The sequence below is a fragment of the Megalops cyprinoides genome, chromosome 10, assembly GCF_013368585.1.
Source record: "Megalops cyprinoides isolate fMegCyp1 chromosome 10, fMegCyp1.pri, whole genome shotgun sequence".
Classification (NCBI taxonomy): domain Eukaryota; kingdom Metazoa; phylum Chordata; class Actinopteri; order Elopiformes; family Megalopidae; genus Megalops; species Megalops cyprinoides.
Window position 1 is genome coordinate 26,132,651 of NC_050592.1, and position 13,679 is coordinate 26,146,329.

General features: G+C 41.9%; 1 protein-coding gene across 1 annotated transcript; it reads right to left on the bottom strand.

The window, feature by feature from the left end:
* Window positions 1-3,411: 3,411 nt before the first annotated feature.
* Window positions 3,412-13,237, bottom strand: elovl4a (ELOVL fatty acid elongase 4a). The gene is made up of 7 exons (XM_036538757.1): window positions 13,025-13,237; window positions 9,352-9,440; window positions 6,860-7,047; window positions 6,572-6,652; window positions 6,051-6,222; window positions 5,504-5,631; window positions 3,412-4,918 (listed from the first exon to the last, which is right to left on the bottom strand). Exons 2-7 carry the CDS (start codon window positions 9,416-9,418, stop codon window positions 4,610-4,612), a joined length of 945 nt encoding a protein of 314 aa, XP_036394650.1. The 5' UTR covers window positions 9,419-9,440; window positions 13,025-13,237; the 3' UTR covers window positions 3,412-4,609.
* Window positions 13,238-13,679: the final 442 nt, after the last annotated feature.

Below are 13,679 nucleotides of genomic sequence, written 5' to 3' on the forward strand. Positions count from 1 at the left end.
GCACCCAGGGAGAGTGTAACAGTGAGATCTATGTTCCGGCTCCATCCCCTGTGGTCCAATCCTACTGTTCCTCCGCCAGCCACTAATGCCTGTTCCGACACACAGAGGAGCTTGTACATGGAAGGCTGGAAACCTGGAACAGAGTCATTCACGATTCTTTGCCAAATGTTAAGAATTAGACAGTGTGGCTTTAGAGCATTACTGACATTTTTCATGATTTTTTAAACCCCATTTACCTTGAACATGTTGCATTGCTATGTTTAAATGTGCAGGCGTGAGACAGAATGTAAATCAACATTGAATATACTTACATAAAATATTGTCTGTCTAGCAGAACTGCTCTTGTATAAGATGTGCAATACACTTCATGAGAACAGATTACAGTATTACAGTACGGCACTGGTGGTACACAAGTTAAAAAAAAAAAAAAAAACAGAAATTTCAATGTCCCTAGTCTGCCCCCTGCTGGTCACATAAAGAACGCACGTCCAGTCTTGTTCTGCTTCTGTTAGGTTGACGCTCAACCCCTGTTCCTTGTGTTTTGTAAATATAGTTTATTTGGTTGCACTCTATTGCTGGAGCAGTTTTTTTTTTTTACAATTTGAAACAATCGTTAAAAAAATCAGATAACTCACATTGAAAGGTTTGTTTATTTCACATTATTATTTCATTCTCTGCCACAGTCTGCATAGTATGCCACAGGTCCTGTTTTTAGATGTTTTTCATACATACCTGTATAGGATAGCGCCTTTCATGGCCCACTCTTCAAAAACAATTTATGTATGCTCACAAATATAAAACTTCAAGAAAGACCAGAAAGGAGTGAAAAACACTTGAAATGTTACAGATTTTTCAAACTAAATTAACAGTGAGATAAATGTGAGATTATGTTCCAGCTGCAGGCCTGAAGGAACTCCAAACACAGTCACTGCTTTAGTGATACATTTTTGCCAGTGTCTGCTTGCTGAATGTGATACATTTTTGCCAGTGTCTGTTTGCTAAATAAATCCTGAGCAGTGCTGTGCCCACTTCCTGGAGGTCCTTCTTGAGTGGGAGATTGATGATTGACTCTCAAGGGCAGGATAGTATTACATGTAATGCGTGACAGTACAGTTTTATTGTAGAATCTTATTGTGCTGGATTCAGTTCAAAGACCACACCCAATTTGTAAATTACACATGCTCCAAGGAGATCCTCATGAAAAGTTGCCCAGTTTTGAGAACAGACGGCTTACATTTGTCATTATTCCTCTGTTTAGTCAATGCGACTCAACAAGAATAAAGATGAGTCATGACCCACACGTGCACAACAGGAGCTACTGATGGCATCCCACGCGCCTCCATCTCAGGAACTAACCGAGGTGCAGGAAGTACTGTGCTGTGGGTTAAACGAACCATGAACGCTGAGGGAAGGAGAGAAAGAGAGAAAGAGAGATGGAAGGAAGTTCAGGCAGGTTCAGTGCAGGATTGGTAGAACATCTTTCCTTGAGGTCCCGTCTCGACTGCAGTTCTTGTGATAACCACAGGGGAGAGACAGCTTTCTAACAAAAGTCCCCCACGTCATTGGGAATGGCATGAGGATAGAAAGCATTTTACTGGTTCCCTGGGAAACAGAATGGGCCTGTTGCATTGGTCTACAGATGCATTGAAGTGAGCACTTCACCTGAAAAAAATCTAAAGTGGGACTTTGTAATATATGATATTCAGGTCCACTCTTTCTCTCTTCCCAGGTTTTTCATTACGTAGCGTTTCATTCACTTTGTGTGTGTGTTTGTGAGTGTGTATGTGTGCGTGTGTGTGTGTTTGCATGCGCATCTGTGCGTACAGATAAATGTGTATATGTGTGTATGCAATGCTGTGTGTGCCTTTACCCTGTGTGTGCCTGGTTTGTTTTTAGTTCTGCCGTTTTGCTGGAATTGTAAATCTGGACGAATGTGATGGTCCTGCTGCCTGTCCAAAAATAACCGCACCTTCCCTGTCCTCAGCACCACCCCATCTCCGGAGACCAGCACCAGGTGCCAGGGCAACCAGCCTGGGTGGGTGTCACACACAATCTTTGTGTTCTTTGTTTGATTTTATAATATCATCTGAATGCTATGTGAAGTTGGAAAATGGGAAATGACATGTGACATATCTTAGCAGTCTCCCTCCCCAAGTGGATGAATAGGAAAAACTGAAACTGCATCTGCAACTGTGTTAGATGACCACTTAACCACCTGATTAAACATATCACTATCTTGACTGGATAAGATAAGTTTTCTTGCCCAGTTCTGAGATTGTTACTGCTTTTAAAAGAGCTGGAAACTGTGCTGGTTCGTCTGTGACGCTGCTACAGACATGTGACATGGGTAATCTCACAAAATGTGTTTCAGCATTATTATGTTGTGTTATTGTGTATACATGCACACATGTTGTTATGTATTTCAGGTATTTTAATTCATTAATTTGAAGTATGACTGAATTCTGTTCTGTTAAGGTCATGAGCCGTATCTGAATACACGGATTGACAGAAAAAAGCAGAGGGACGAATCAGATGCCATTCGGTTTATTTGAATTGTATTTGTTTTACTGCATTGGTCAGTTGGAAAATGCTTTTTTTTCAGATGGTGGAACCCCTCATTCCTAAGACAGCAACCATCTTGAGGCTGTTGCATTGGTGAAACATTTTGCACATTCCCAAAATTTGCAATGAGTAAACTGCACAGCTTATACACCATAAATAAGAAAAAGAAACACAAATATAAATCCATCTTAAAAGTAAATATTAAATGATAAAAACACCAAAAGACGTTTTAAAGAATCTGAAGACTTGAAACGCTGATGAAGTCTTACTGACATAGCGAGATATATGGACTGCCCATTTCCACTGTAGAAGGTATTTCTCTTTGCTGGACTCCATCACAGTGACCTGTCTGCAAGTCTTTGAAATGTGGTGAGAACTGAGTGTGGCACTCAGGTGGAATGTGTGTTTGTTGCATTATAAACCTGTATACAACATATGAGGACTGTGGCTTCTCTTATAACACCCTTTTCACTTTAAATGGAGAGATCGTTACTTTCAATTGCACGGGACACATGATACATGCCTTCTTTCACCTTACTGAAATGCCCTGATTTCAGCCACACTGCCACAACCGCTAGCATAATCTCTCCCCTGTGCATCTGTCTTCGAGCTGCATCTCTCTAATGCAGTGCATCTCTCTTCTGCCTTTCTTTGCTTCTCAGTATAGTCGTGCAGCATGTCTCCTGCAGTTTCACACCCTTCTCAGTTCGAAGCAAACTGACAGAGATCAACAGGTAAACACAACATTGATTGACAGGCAAAAAGTATAAAAAGCAAGAAGAAAAGGGATATAAATAAATGTGTTTATAGTTAAGAATCTCTTTCTCCTTATAAATATGAAAAATGAGCTGTTAAATATTAATAAATACTAATAGCATTAACATTCAATTTAGATGGGCAGATATTTTTTTATCATGCTCTACTTATCAACCATTGAGGTTTTAAAAAGCTTTTGAGAGCTTTTTATAATTCAACCAAAACTGGAAAAATAAATTTATGCAATGTCATAGATATTTCTTTGGACTTTATCACCTGGAATATTTGCAAGTTCTTAAATACTATCCATTGAGATAACATCTGACCTCACTGAAGCTGGTTAATTGTGTATTGTGGTAATATCTGCCTAATTATGAAAGCAAAAAAGGATCTCTGGATTTCTGCAGGGAATTGCATTGATACGTATGAGTCCATTACATTACACATAATACATTAAATATTCCCCCAATGGGGCTTGTAACTATAGAAATCACACGCCAACTTGCTTTAGTATTCTGTGGACAGACAAAACTGTAATCTTGAAGACAAGTGTTATGATGGCTAATATATGCCAATTGAAGCCACGGTTGTAGTCCCACCTCCAGGCCTGCAACACACATCAGGTGATATGTGTCAGTCAATAGCAGCAAGACTGCTACTGGAATGTTTATGTGGGGTGCGTACACATGACTCTTCCCGACTCTGTTCATTGGTGTGATCTGTAATTGGGCAATTCATGCTGCATGTCCATTGGCCTGTTGGCTTGGGTGAAAAAAGTAAAAAAAAAAAAAAGAAACATTTTAAATAACTGTCTTATAAAATATTAATACACTCAATCACAGAAAGCAGGACACTAAAAACAAAGGCAACATACAAAACAAACCAATGGAAAATAAAACTACAGCTGGGTTGATAAAAACCGGGATGGCATGATGCTGCCGGATGATGGGACGCGGAAGTCCTCCATTACAAAGAAGCAAGCGTGCGTCGGGTCAGGGTCCAGGGTCTGCGCGCCTGCCGTATTCCTGTCTCTGTACGGAGATGCCACCCTATTGCGACCCCCGTAAAGAGAGAGAACACAGAGTGTAGAACTGATGTGCTCATGACCTGTGATAATGTATGACACCCTCCTGCCGCTCCATCATAGGCAGGTCACATTCACGCAGTTTCTGTGGGGGGTGTGGTGTCGCACCACGCCCCCCACACCCTCCCAGACCTGTGGTCCTCTCGGTGTCCTGAGCGAGGCCGGATCCCTCGCCCCCCCTCTCCCCCCCCTTGGCCCGCTCAGCTCTTACTCGCGCTTGGCTCGGCCCCTCCTCTTCCTCCTCCCGTTCTCTACCGGCACCTGCTTCTCCTCCAGTTTGCTGACGCCGTTGGTTGCCGGGGAGACCCCGTTGGCGATGCCGTTGGCGACGGCCTTGCCGCCCTTGGGCGGGGCCTCCCGGCGGGGCTGGCGGCGGTAGGTCTGGTAGTAGAAGTTGCCGAAGAGGATGATGAAGGTTATGGCGTAGCCGATCAGGGCCCAGTGCATCCAGTGGGGGAAGGCACAGTCGATGTAGAGTGACAGGGCCGTGTGGCCAATCGTCACATGGAACTGGATCTGAAGGAACGGAAAACAGGGGCACTTCACCATGAAAATCCGAACTGTGACACGCTCAGTGAAGGCACTGGTACAGCCAACAATTACCACTACGGAATGCCTTTGCCTGATTGGTAAGTCAGCACACTCTCTGCACTTCTCTGCATATCTACTAAACTACCACACCATCATCAAAGAATACATATCAGCCAACCAGGAACTAGACAAGTTTCATAAATAAACTGGAAATAAAGCAACAATCTCATGCAGGAACACACACACCCCTGCAGATTTTTGCTGCCAGAGATGCGGTAACTTTTCACTCTGCATAGCTGGCAGCAATGGTCAAACATCCTGCTCTTTCCTGATGTTAAAGTAAACATATCGGTATTGATCCCTACTCTGTTCATACTGAAATGACCCTCCCGTACAAAGGCTGAAACACTTCACTTCACAAGTTGACTACATGTGACCACTACTTTGGGAAAGGACTCACTGCCAGCCTGAATTCTACATTACTGTGTGACCGCAGTACAGTGAAATAACTGATTAATTGAACTTTATACGACCACATGTGACCGCTATGGAGGTATATGACACTCCTACCATCTGAATGATAGTCAGGTACTTCTTCCACCACAGGTATTTCTGGATGCTGGGTCCGAAGGCGGCCAGCCCGTAGTACAGGTACATGATGACGTGGATGGCAGCGTTCATGTGAGCTCCGAAGAAAGCTGTGGGTGAGAGGAGGGGTGAGACACCAGACCACACGTGAGTACTTCAGTGCAGTGGTCATAACTCATTCAGTCTTCATTTTAAGCTGTTTTTTGCACAGACTGCAGAACAAAAATCAAGCAGAGTGTTCAATGTTATATATAAAGTTGTAAGGATGTACCCCAGAAAAATATACAGTGGTCTTTCTTTTCTTTTCAAAGAGCCACCTTCAATGTCTTAGCCTTTAATGACAGCATCCCTAACTTGTGTGCTTGTGTGTACCTCAGAGATAATCAACAAAAATGTATATAATTTAAAAAACACAAGAAAACACAAGTGATATGTATATTACACCTCTCCCTGAAATTAGTCACACTCATTGGATGTCACACTCACACCATCCTTACCCTGTCCCGCCCACATCTGGTATAGTACTTACACTGTCCGCCTGCCACCCACTTGATGCCGATCCACCAGAGTGTGAACATGGTGCAGTGGTGGTACACGTGCAGGAAGCTGACCTGGTTAAACTTCTTACGCAAGATGAAGAATACTGTGTCCAGGTACTCCACACCCTTGGAGACATAGTACCACCACAGTGCTGCTGCCATCTGTTGGATGGAGGGAGAAAAGCTGTGTGAACACCTGCTCATTTCCTGAGGCAGGATTGTGATTGGTGGGGTGGTTGACCCAGTATCTCTCTGAACCACGTCAAACTTCACATCTGCATGTGACCCCTGCCCTTTGTGACTGTGCCCCAACAGTGACCCAGAAATGTCCTCCGCATGACTGCGGCCTACATCACGGGTATCAGGCCTCCGTCCACGCCCACTCCAGCTTCTAATGAGAGTTTGATCAGATAAAGAGGGAGGAGGTCGGGTTTCAGATCCCCTTTCGCCCAGGCAGTCATGGTGACCAGTCAACTGATGCACAATGTTTTTATTTCATTGAAACTCTCACCCGAACTTCATTCACGTCATCTGAGTAGTTGACCGGCTGGCACAGGTAGCTGTAGCCCGCTGCCCGTGCTGCCAGAAAGAGCTGAGAACAGACAAGAGCTCTAGTAAAACACTGTCATATCAATAGAAATGGTAGACAAGTGTATGCTCTTTGCATAACTGTCTTTCTCAACAAGATTACACAGCCTATAATACGTGCTTAACTTAAGTAAACTTAAGGTCAGTACATCCATGACTGACTTTTAATCAGCCATATCTATTCTGTTTCAATGAAAGAAGCAGTGCTCACCTCTTTGAAGATGAAGAAGTTGAGGATGACCATGCTGAAATTGTAGACAATCAGAGTCTTCCTCAGCTGGAAGGGCTCTCTGTTCTGCATGAACTTGGGCCCCACCCACAGGAAGAGCAAGTACATGGAGCTGATGGCCAGGGTGGGGAGGGGCGAACCCATCAGTGGCCATTTCTCCACACGCTTGTCTGGATGGGGGTGCACACACACGCGCACACACGCACACACACAGGAGTCGTTATTTATATTATATTATTACATTGCATTATTATTATATTACATTTATTCTATTAGTATCACCTCTGAGTACTGAACACTGATACCGCAGCTCTTCTGCACTCATGCACTGACCCTGTTTTTTAACAGACCTGCTTCCTGTAAGCCACAGCAATGCTTTCAAAACTGCAAGTAAGTGGGTTTCTACAGCATTTTTATCACATTAGCCACATCACTTGTGAGTCATGCAGGGTGAGCATGCAGTGGGATATAATATTAGACGCTCAGTTCCAAGACTGTGAATTGTTGCTGACTGCAACCCAGATTGAAAGTAGCACACCTGGGCTTCAGAATTAATGAAATGACTAAAATAACCATGTAAAGAAATGCTCCCCATGCATCCATCAACACCTGAGAAACATCAGAAAACTGGGACAGAGAAATGCACATAGATACAAGATAACCAGCTACCAAGCGTTACTGTTCACACGGATGTTTGACTGAGATTAACACAGTCATGGCGACGGCAGAACAATGCTGCTATGCTGGGTGATCATGGCGACGCCAGGCGGCCGGCCATTTCCACAGGTTACAATGTCAAACTGTAAGCACACTGATGATGGCTTTCCATTACAGGGCTTTGAGTGTACTGAAGTAAAGGCAAAAGAGTACCATGACCGGAATGAAGGCTTGTGACCTTAACGTTATAGGTCAATTTCCAGGTGCCATTGCCATTGTACCCTTGAAGAGGTCACTAAAACCCTTCCCTAAATATCCAGCTGCATAAATGGACGATCCTATATGCAAAGGACACTACCCTGGGAAAGGGGGACTAAGGAAAGGATTAATAAAGAAAGGGGTGCTGAAATTGTCTGGTGTTCAGGTCAGTAAAACATGCATCTCATAAAACAAGACTTTCCAGCATTCAGTGTAGGAGCCCACATCTGCATCAGCTATTCCACTTTGGTTATAATTCACATTACCCCTCTCCCAACTTCAAACATCAGAGTGGCATTCAAATCTTTTGGCCCTGGGCCATTTTTCTAAAAATAACCCCCTGCCTCAGATCGCTGTATGCCACCCTGTGTGTCACATCGAGTGTTGCACCTTTTTTCAACAATTTTTTTAACAAAAAGCCTACAAGGCATGAGTAAAAAAGACAATATATAAAACAATGATTAAGATATGCCCATGATACGCATCCAAATCCATACAAAAAATATATATATATTAATAAAATCATACAGACCAGTGGTGTCAGGTTTAAAGAAAAAAAGACATTCCGAATTCTGAAAGTCAATGTTTGGCTTGAAACATCCAGGACAATCATAACTGATAACGGGTGCTGCAACTGGTAACAAGGCATAACCTGGACATTCCATGGAGTGGAACAGCAGAATGTAAGACAGTGTAACAGTAATCCGTCCCCCATTTTACTTTCTGAACTTCGTATCTCTGGCCTCCACAGAAATTTGAACACATGGGAAAGCAGAGCTGTGGTACTACATTTCATACATGACAGCAGTGCTCAAACCAATGCAGGGGCTCTTTTCAGCTGATCTGTTTTTCAGTAAAACATTTTAAAAGAATGGATCACCATGCAGAAATGCACTGACCCACCAACAATGCTGGGCTCCCCACTCACATCGTTATATATCACTGTTTATTTGCTTTGCAGGGTGACGTCAAATCCAATAAGTGATTATACAGCTGGATTTCTTTATCTTAGTAATGGGTCTAATGAGGTAGGTCATTTTGTGCAGGTGCACCACAGCAGGATACCACCTGGTACTAAAAGGCTTTGATTCATTCTAGGATGGCTATCATTCCATGTATATTCCTACTTGGAGCTCGAAAGACAAATGACATGTTAAATGTTTTATGTCACAACGAACAGGAAGAAAGGAAGTACAGATGCATTAGTTTTCTAATAGAGCTCCTGCCATTTTGTTCCTTTCTTTTCGAGAGAAATCCATTCAGATGTTTTTACTGTAATTAATCCATTCCCATGTTGCAATAATAAAAGCTCTTGAACGGTTTGTGGCAGCTTTAACTGTCAGTGCGACCACAAACGCCAGATTCTGGGGCATAAAAATGCACTTCAGCCTGAGGATGAGTCTGCACTAATGCAACCAAACACTGATCTCACCAGCCGACTCCATAGCTGTCAGGTATGACACTTACAGAAGCTGCATAATGTCATTTCCTAGATAAGATGCAGATAGCACTATGTACACACACACATAACACAAGGGAGAACAAACAGCAATAATCACCTGCAATGGTAAGGCTCCATTTATAGAACTCTATGGTATCATTTATTAAATGAGTTACAATCTCCATCCTTGCAGCTGTGTTTGTTACCCTGCAAAAAAGAAGTCAGAAACAAAATTAGTTTATCATAAAATACTTATGGGGGGTCAGTGTACGAGTCAATGACAAGCATTTCCCACTTCAGTGATGTCTGCCTCTTGTTCCTGCTCTTTTTGTGATTATGTGGCCACCCCCCAGCAGCTCCAACCTGCTGCTTTGATTGTCTAAAACATTACTCCTCAGTGATATAACAGTTTGACCATAAGGTAGCTTGTGGAGAGGTTTACCAGATTATTATAACAGAAACTGAGAAAACTTCAATCAAAAGCTACCCAAACTCATTTTAACACCAAATCCAAAACGGTCAAAAATGAATAAAGACAACAAACCTTTAAGATCATTTTAGTGTTATATTTATTTAATGAATGTTGTAAATGTTGTTGAGAGACTGTTTAAAATGACTCAAGAAATCATACCAAAGATGTTTCAGAGCTTCCGAGTACTGTAGGTCTATCGGTTTACATCAGTTTCAAAGGAGAACCCACAAACAGTTATGAAATACACCCATGCAAGTGCCTGTTTTGCTTCTAGGCTTCTCACCATTTCAAGGAACATATCGGTTACCCAGCAACTAGGCAGACCATGAAAAATAAGGTAGCTAGCAACTTGCTGACTAACCTTAAATTCACAGTGAGAGTCATAGTTGATGGTCTGATACCTGAAGCTGGCTAATTCTGGCTGCTTGAGGAGCTAAGTTTTATGAGCAACTTGAGACTGAAGGCAGAAAGAAATATGGCACACTGGCTAGTCAAATACAGTAACAGGCCAGCTAGCAAGGCACTTACAGCCACCAAAATGCTTTCATTTTGGGGTACAAGATTTTAGTATAAAAAAGACAAGTAAATAAAGAACACAAGTATGGAGAATAAACTACCGATTTGGTAAAAATTATAGCTGTCATTTTATTTAGCTGTAGTAATCAACCAGTATCAGTCCCTTGTCAACCAGAGGTGCTATCCCAGGTATCCATTAAATGTATAAGTAAAAACAGTCCCTTTAAAAACTATTTTTTCATTGTAGGCTAATAATAAAGTTATGCACAGAATTGGTCATAAAGTACTGAATGTTATGCATATACAGTATGTACTATATTCAACAGAAATTTTTGTAGAACAATGCAATTTCAGTGTAGGCCTACTATACTATACTATACAATATGTATACTTTTTGCATAATGTTTGTTTTGTTTTTTTTTTTAATGTCAGTAAGGTGCAGCATTGTATGTGAATACAAATGCAAATTGAACAGTATATGTGTTGCTTAACACTCCTACATGTTGTACTGAAGCATATTTAGTTTCAATGTGGGCTTTACAGATGGCCTAAAAACAAAAAGTGACCTGCAGAAGTTAGATAAGTCAGGGGTTTTATCAGATTATAAAATAAGATACTATATTGGTCATTGGGCTGCTAGTACTATATAATATCATTGTCAGCATACACCTCAAAAAAAAAAAAAACTAACACCTGTCAAATTCTACTCATTACAGTACAAACACAGGTAGGAACCACACATTGATCAAATTCCCAACAGGAATGGGTATAAAGACAGCAAAGCCATTTCAACTGAGTGTGGCCCCTACCACAACCTAAGCACAACACTCATCTGGGGAAGGAAATACCCACCTCCTCCTGTACTGTGGTTTTATACATCTCTGTCTGCCATCTACCTTCCCTTCTGTAACTGCAGGTAATACAACATGCAGTGTTCCTCCCACTGTTCACACTACAGATCTTTTAATGTCCCCAATTTACTTAACACTACTACTGATCACTTCTGATACCTTACTGTCCACTGTCTAAAGTCAGACCCTGTTGACACTTTTTAGCATTGAACCATACTGACTGCTTAGACATCAGCACTACTGATACTTTCACAGCTCTTTATTCCAAACCTACTGATCTGATACACTACTCTCCAATGTCCCTTCAGGTAGGTCCCAGGACTGACTCTGGGTTTAGACACCTGACAAGATATTGTTTAATTTCTGTGACACAGAATTGTTTATTTTCAAATTTTAGTTTCCCTTTGTGTATTTTCATAACACTAAAGACATATTAAATATGGACACATAAATGTTTCTGTGACCATATTTCATGCAATTGTTACAGACTGTTACATATTTCGTTTGTTTTTTTTTTTTTTTTGCTACCATTTTATTTCATTCACCTGAACCTATTGACACAAGGACTCTATATTTCGATGAAAAAATGGTCCTCTCTGCAATTCTGCAAATTGACCTCTTACAAGTAAGTTAGAGTAAATCCTTTACTGCATTGTGAAATGCAACATTATGTGTGGAGGGATTTTAGACGACTTTGTTTCATTATAGAATGTAAGATGATAAAGGGAATTTGTTTTGTAGCAGTGCACGGCAACCTGTCTCAGAAAGTTCCAGTCCAAAAAAAAATCCCCATAGACACACACTGCTCCACTGCTTTTTCATACGTTGGAATTTCCCAATTAATTCTGAGAACTTTTAATAAAGAACGTGGGGTTACATAATCATACCATTCCACAAATCCCCCATGCGGTCTTCTCTCCTGGCCTATGACGTACTAAATCAACTGTAGCAGCTGAGACATTACACTTCTGGACAAATCTGCCATTGACTTATAATATTCTATATAATATTCAGTTTTGGTACTAATGCATCACAAGAATCACGATAAAAAACCGACTTGATCTTACCAGTATCAATGTAAACACCTAAAACAAGATCCCGGGCAGTGTTTGGAAGAGCAACGGGAGGTGAAAAAGCTAACCCGGGCGAAATCGCCCCGGTGGGTTCCGCCGCGCACAAAAGGCCGAGGAAGCGTGTGTCAGCAGGTTTCTCGGGGAGCTGTCAGGAGGCTTAATTCCAGTAGATCTACGGGCTTAAATGCAAGTGCAAATGTTAGACGACCTACATTTTAGGTGGGCGACGTTGTCTTCCGAGATCATGGGGAAAAAACAGTATCCGATGTGTAGGCTATAGTCTGTAACGATCCATCAACATTGCAAGAACAGAAAAGGCCCAGATTTTTTTATTATCAGTCAAAATTACACCCCCGCCCCCTCCCTGCATACACACACTAGATAAACCATGGCCAGTTGCTGCAGCATCTGTTTCCACAGGGTGCGCGCAGCTGAATCTTTTGTAGCAGAACGTACCCTGCCTTTAGACTAATAGCCATGTATGAAAGTGCAGAGTAAACATTGTTGGTAATAATTTTAACACAACGCACACCAAGTCGTGTTAATGAGTGAGCGAGTAAAGGAAACACATGTTTCAATGGTAGCGCGATAAAAGCAAGGCAGTGCAGCGTGCTTTACACTCTTAACAGAAATCCAAGACATGTCGTCCATCCACGTACGTCCAACCGTTTTTCCATTCTAAGAGACGCTATCCACGCACAGGGCAGAATAGGCAAAAAACCTTCAACACTAAAGGATTTCATAGCCTCTAGCTCGAATGAATTTCTCTATATAATGGCGCCTTCATTTATGGACACTGAGGTAGCAACCAATAATCCATCTTGTCCTTACATCCTCATATGTTAAATATCGCAAAGGGAATGAAATGGTTTTACTTACCTTAACAAGACTAAATTCCTGTTATAATGACATTCGGTGCAAGGTCATAAAAGCGCAATTTAACCACTCTGTATTGCTCTAGAAAAACACTTAAATACCTGGCTTTCTTGCTTATATTCCAACATAAGATACAGGTTTGGCAAAACAACAAAGGCAAAAATGCACTATCAAGAGATTACATATGAGGGCTCTCCCGTGCGCTCAGTCCTGCGGCTCCCGTGCCAATCGCTTAGATACCGGAGCAGGGAAGGATGCACTGCGCATGCGGGTAATGATAATCGACGCCAGGGACAGCTGCCGTAGTCAGACCGCTTGGCCAGGCAGTCACAGAGATCTACGCACCACGGCTGTCCCGGTTTTACGGCTGAGCGTGTCTCTTGCGGTCACTAGTTTGTTTCTCACTCTCAGTGGTGGATCTTAAATTTTACATTAAAGGGAAGTATATATGCACATTGTCTCTATTGTAGCTGTGCCCAGGTGTGCCCATTTAAAAGGCTTGCATTTAGGTAATTGAAAGATACGTTGTTCTTTCGGTTTTGCGTTGATTAGAGAGTAAAAATGTTAATAGTTGTTGTAAGAGAGCAGTCAGGTAAGTCCTGAAACATAATTGTAAGCGCACAGAGGTTTGCAGGTACTGACAGCTATAAGAACTGTC

Coding starts and splice junctions, on each gene's coding strand:
- elovl4a (XM_036538757.1), bottom strand. CDS start 9,418: ATGGAGATTGTAACTCATTTAATAAATGATACCATAGAGTTCTATAAA. Junction 6,223..6,571: donor ATGACGTGAATGAAGTTCGG/GTGAGAGTTTCA, acceptor TCCATCCAACAG/ATGGCAGCAGCACTGTGGTG. Junction 4,919..5,503: donor ACCTGACTATCATTCAGATG/GTAGGAGTGTCA, acceptor CCGTTCCTTCAG/ATCCAGTTCCATGTGACGAT.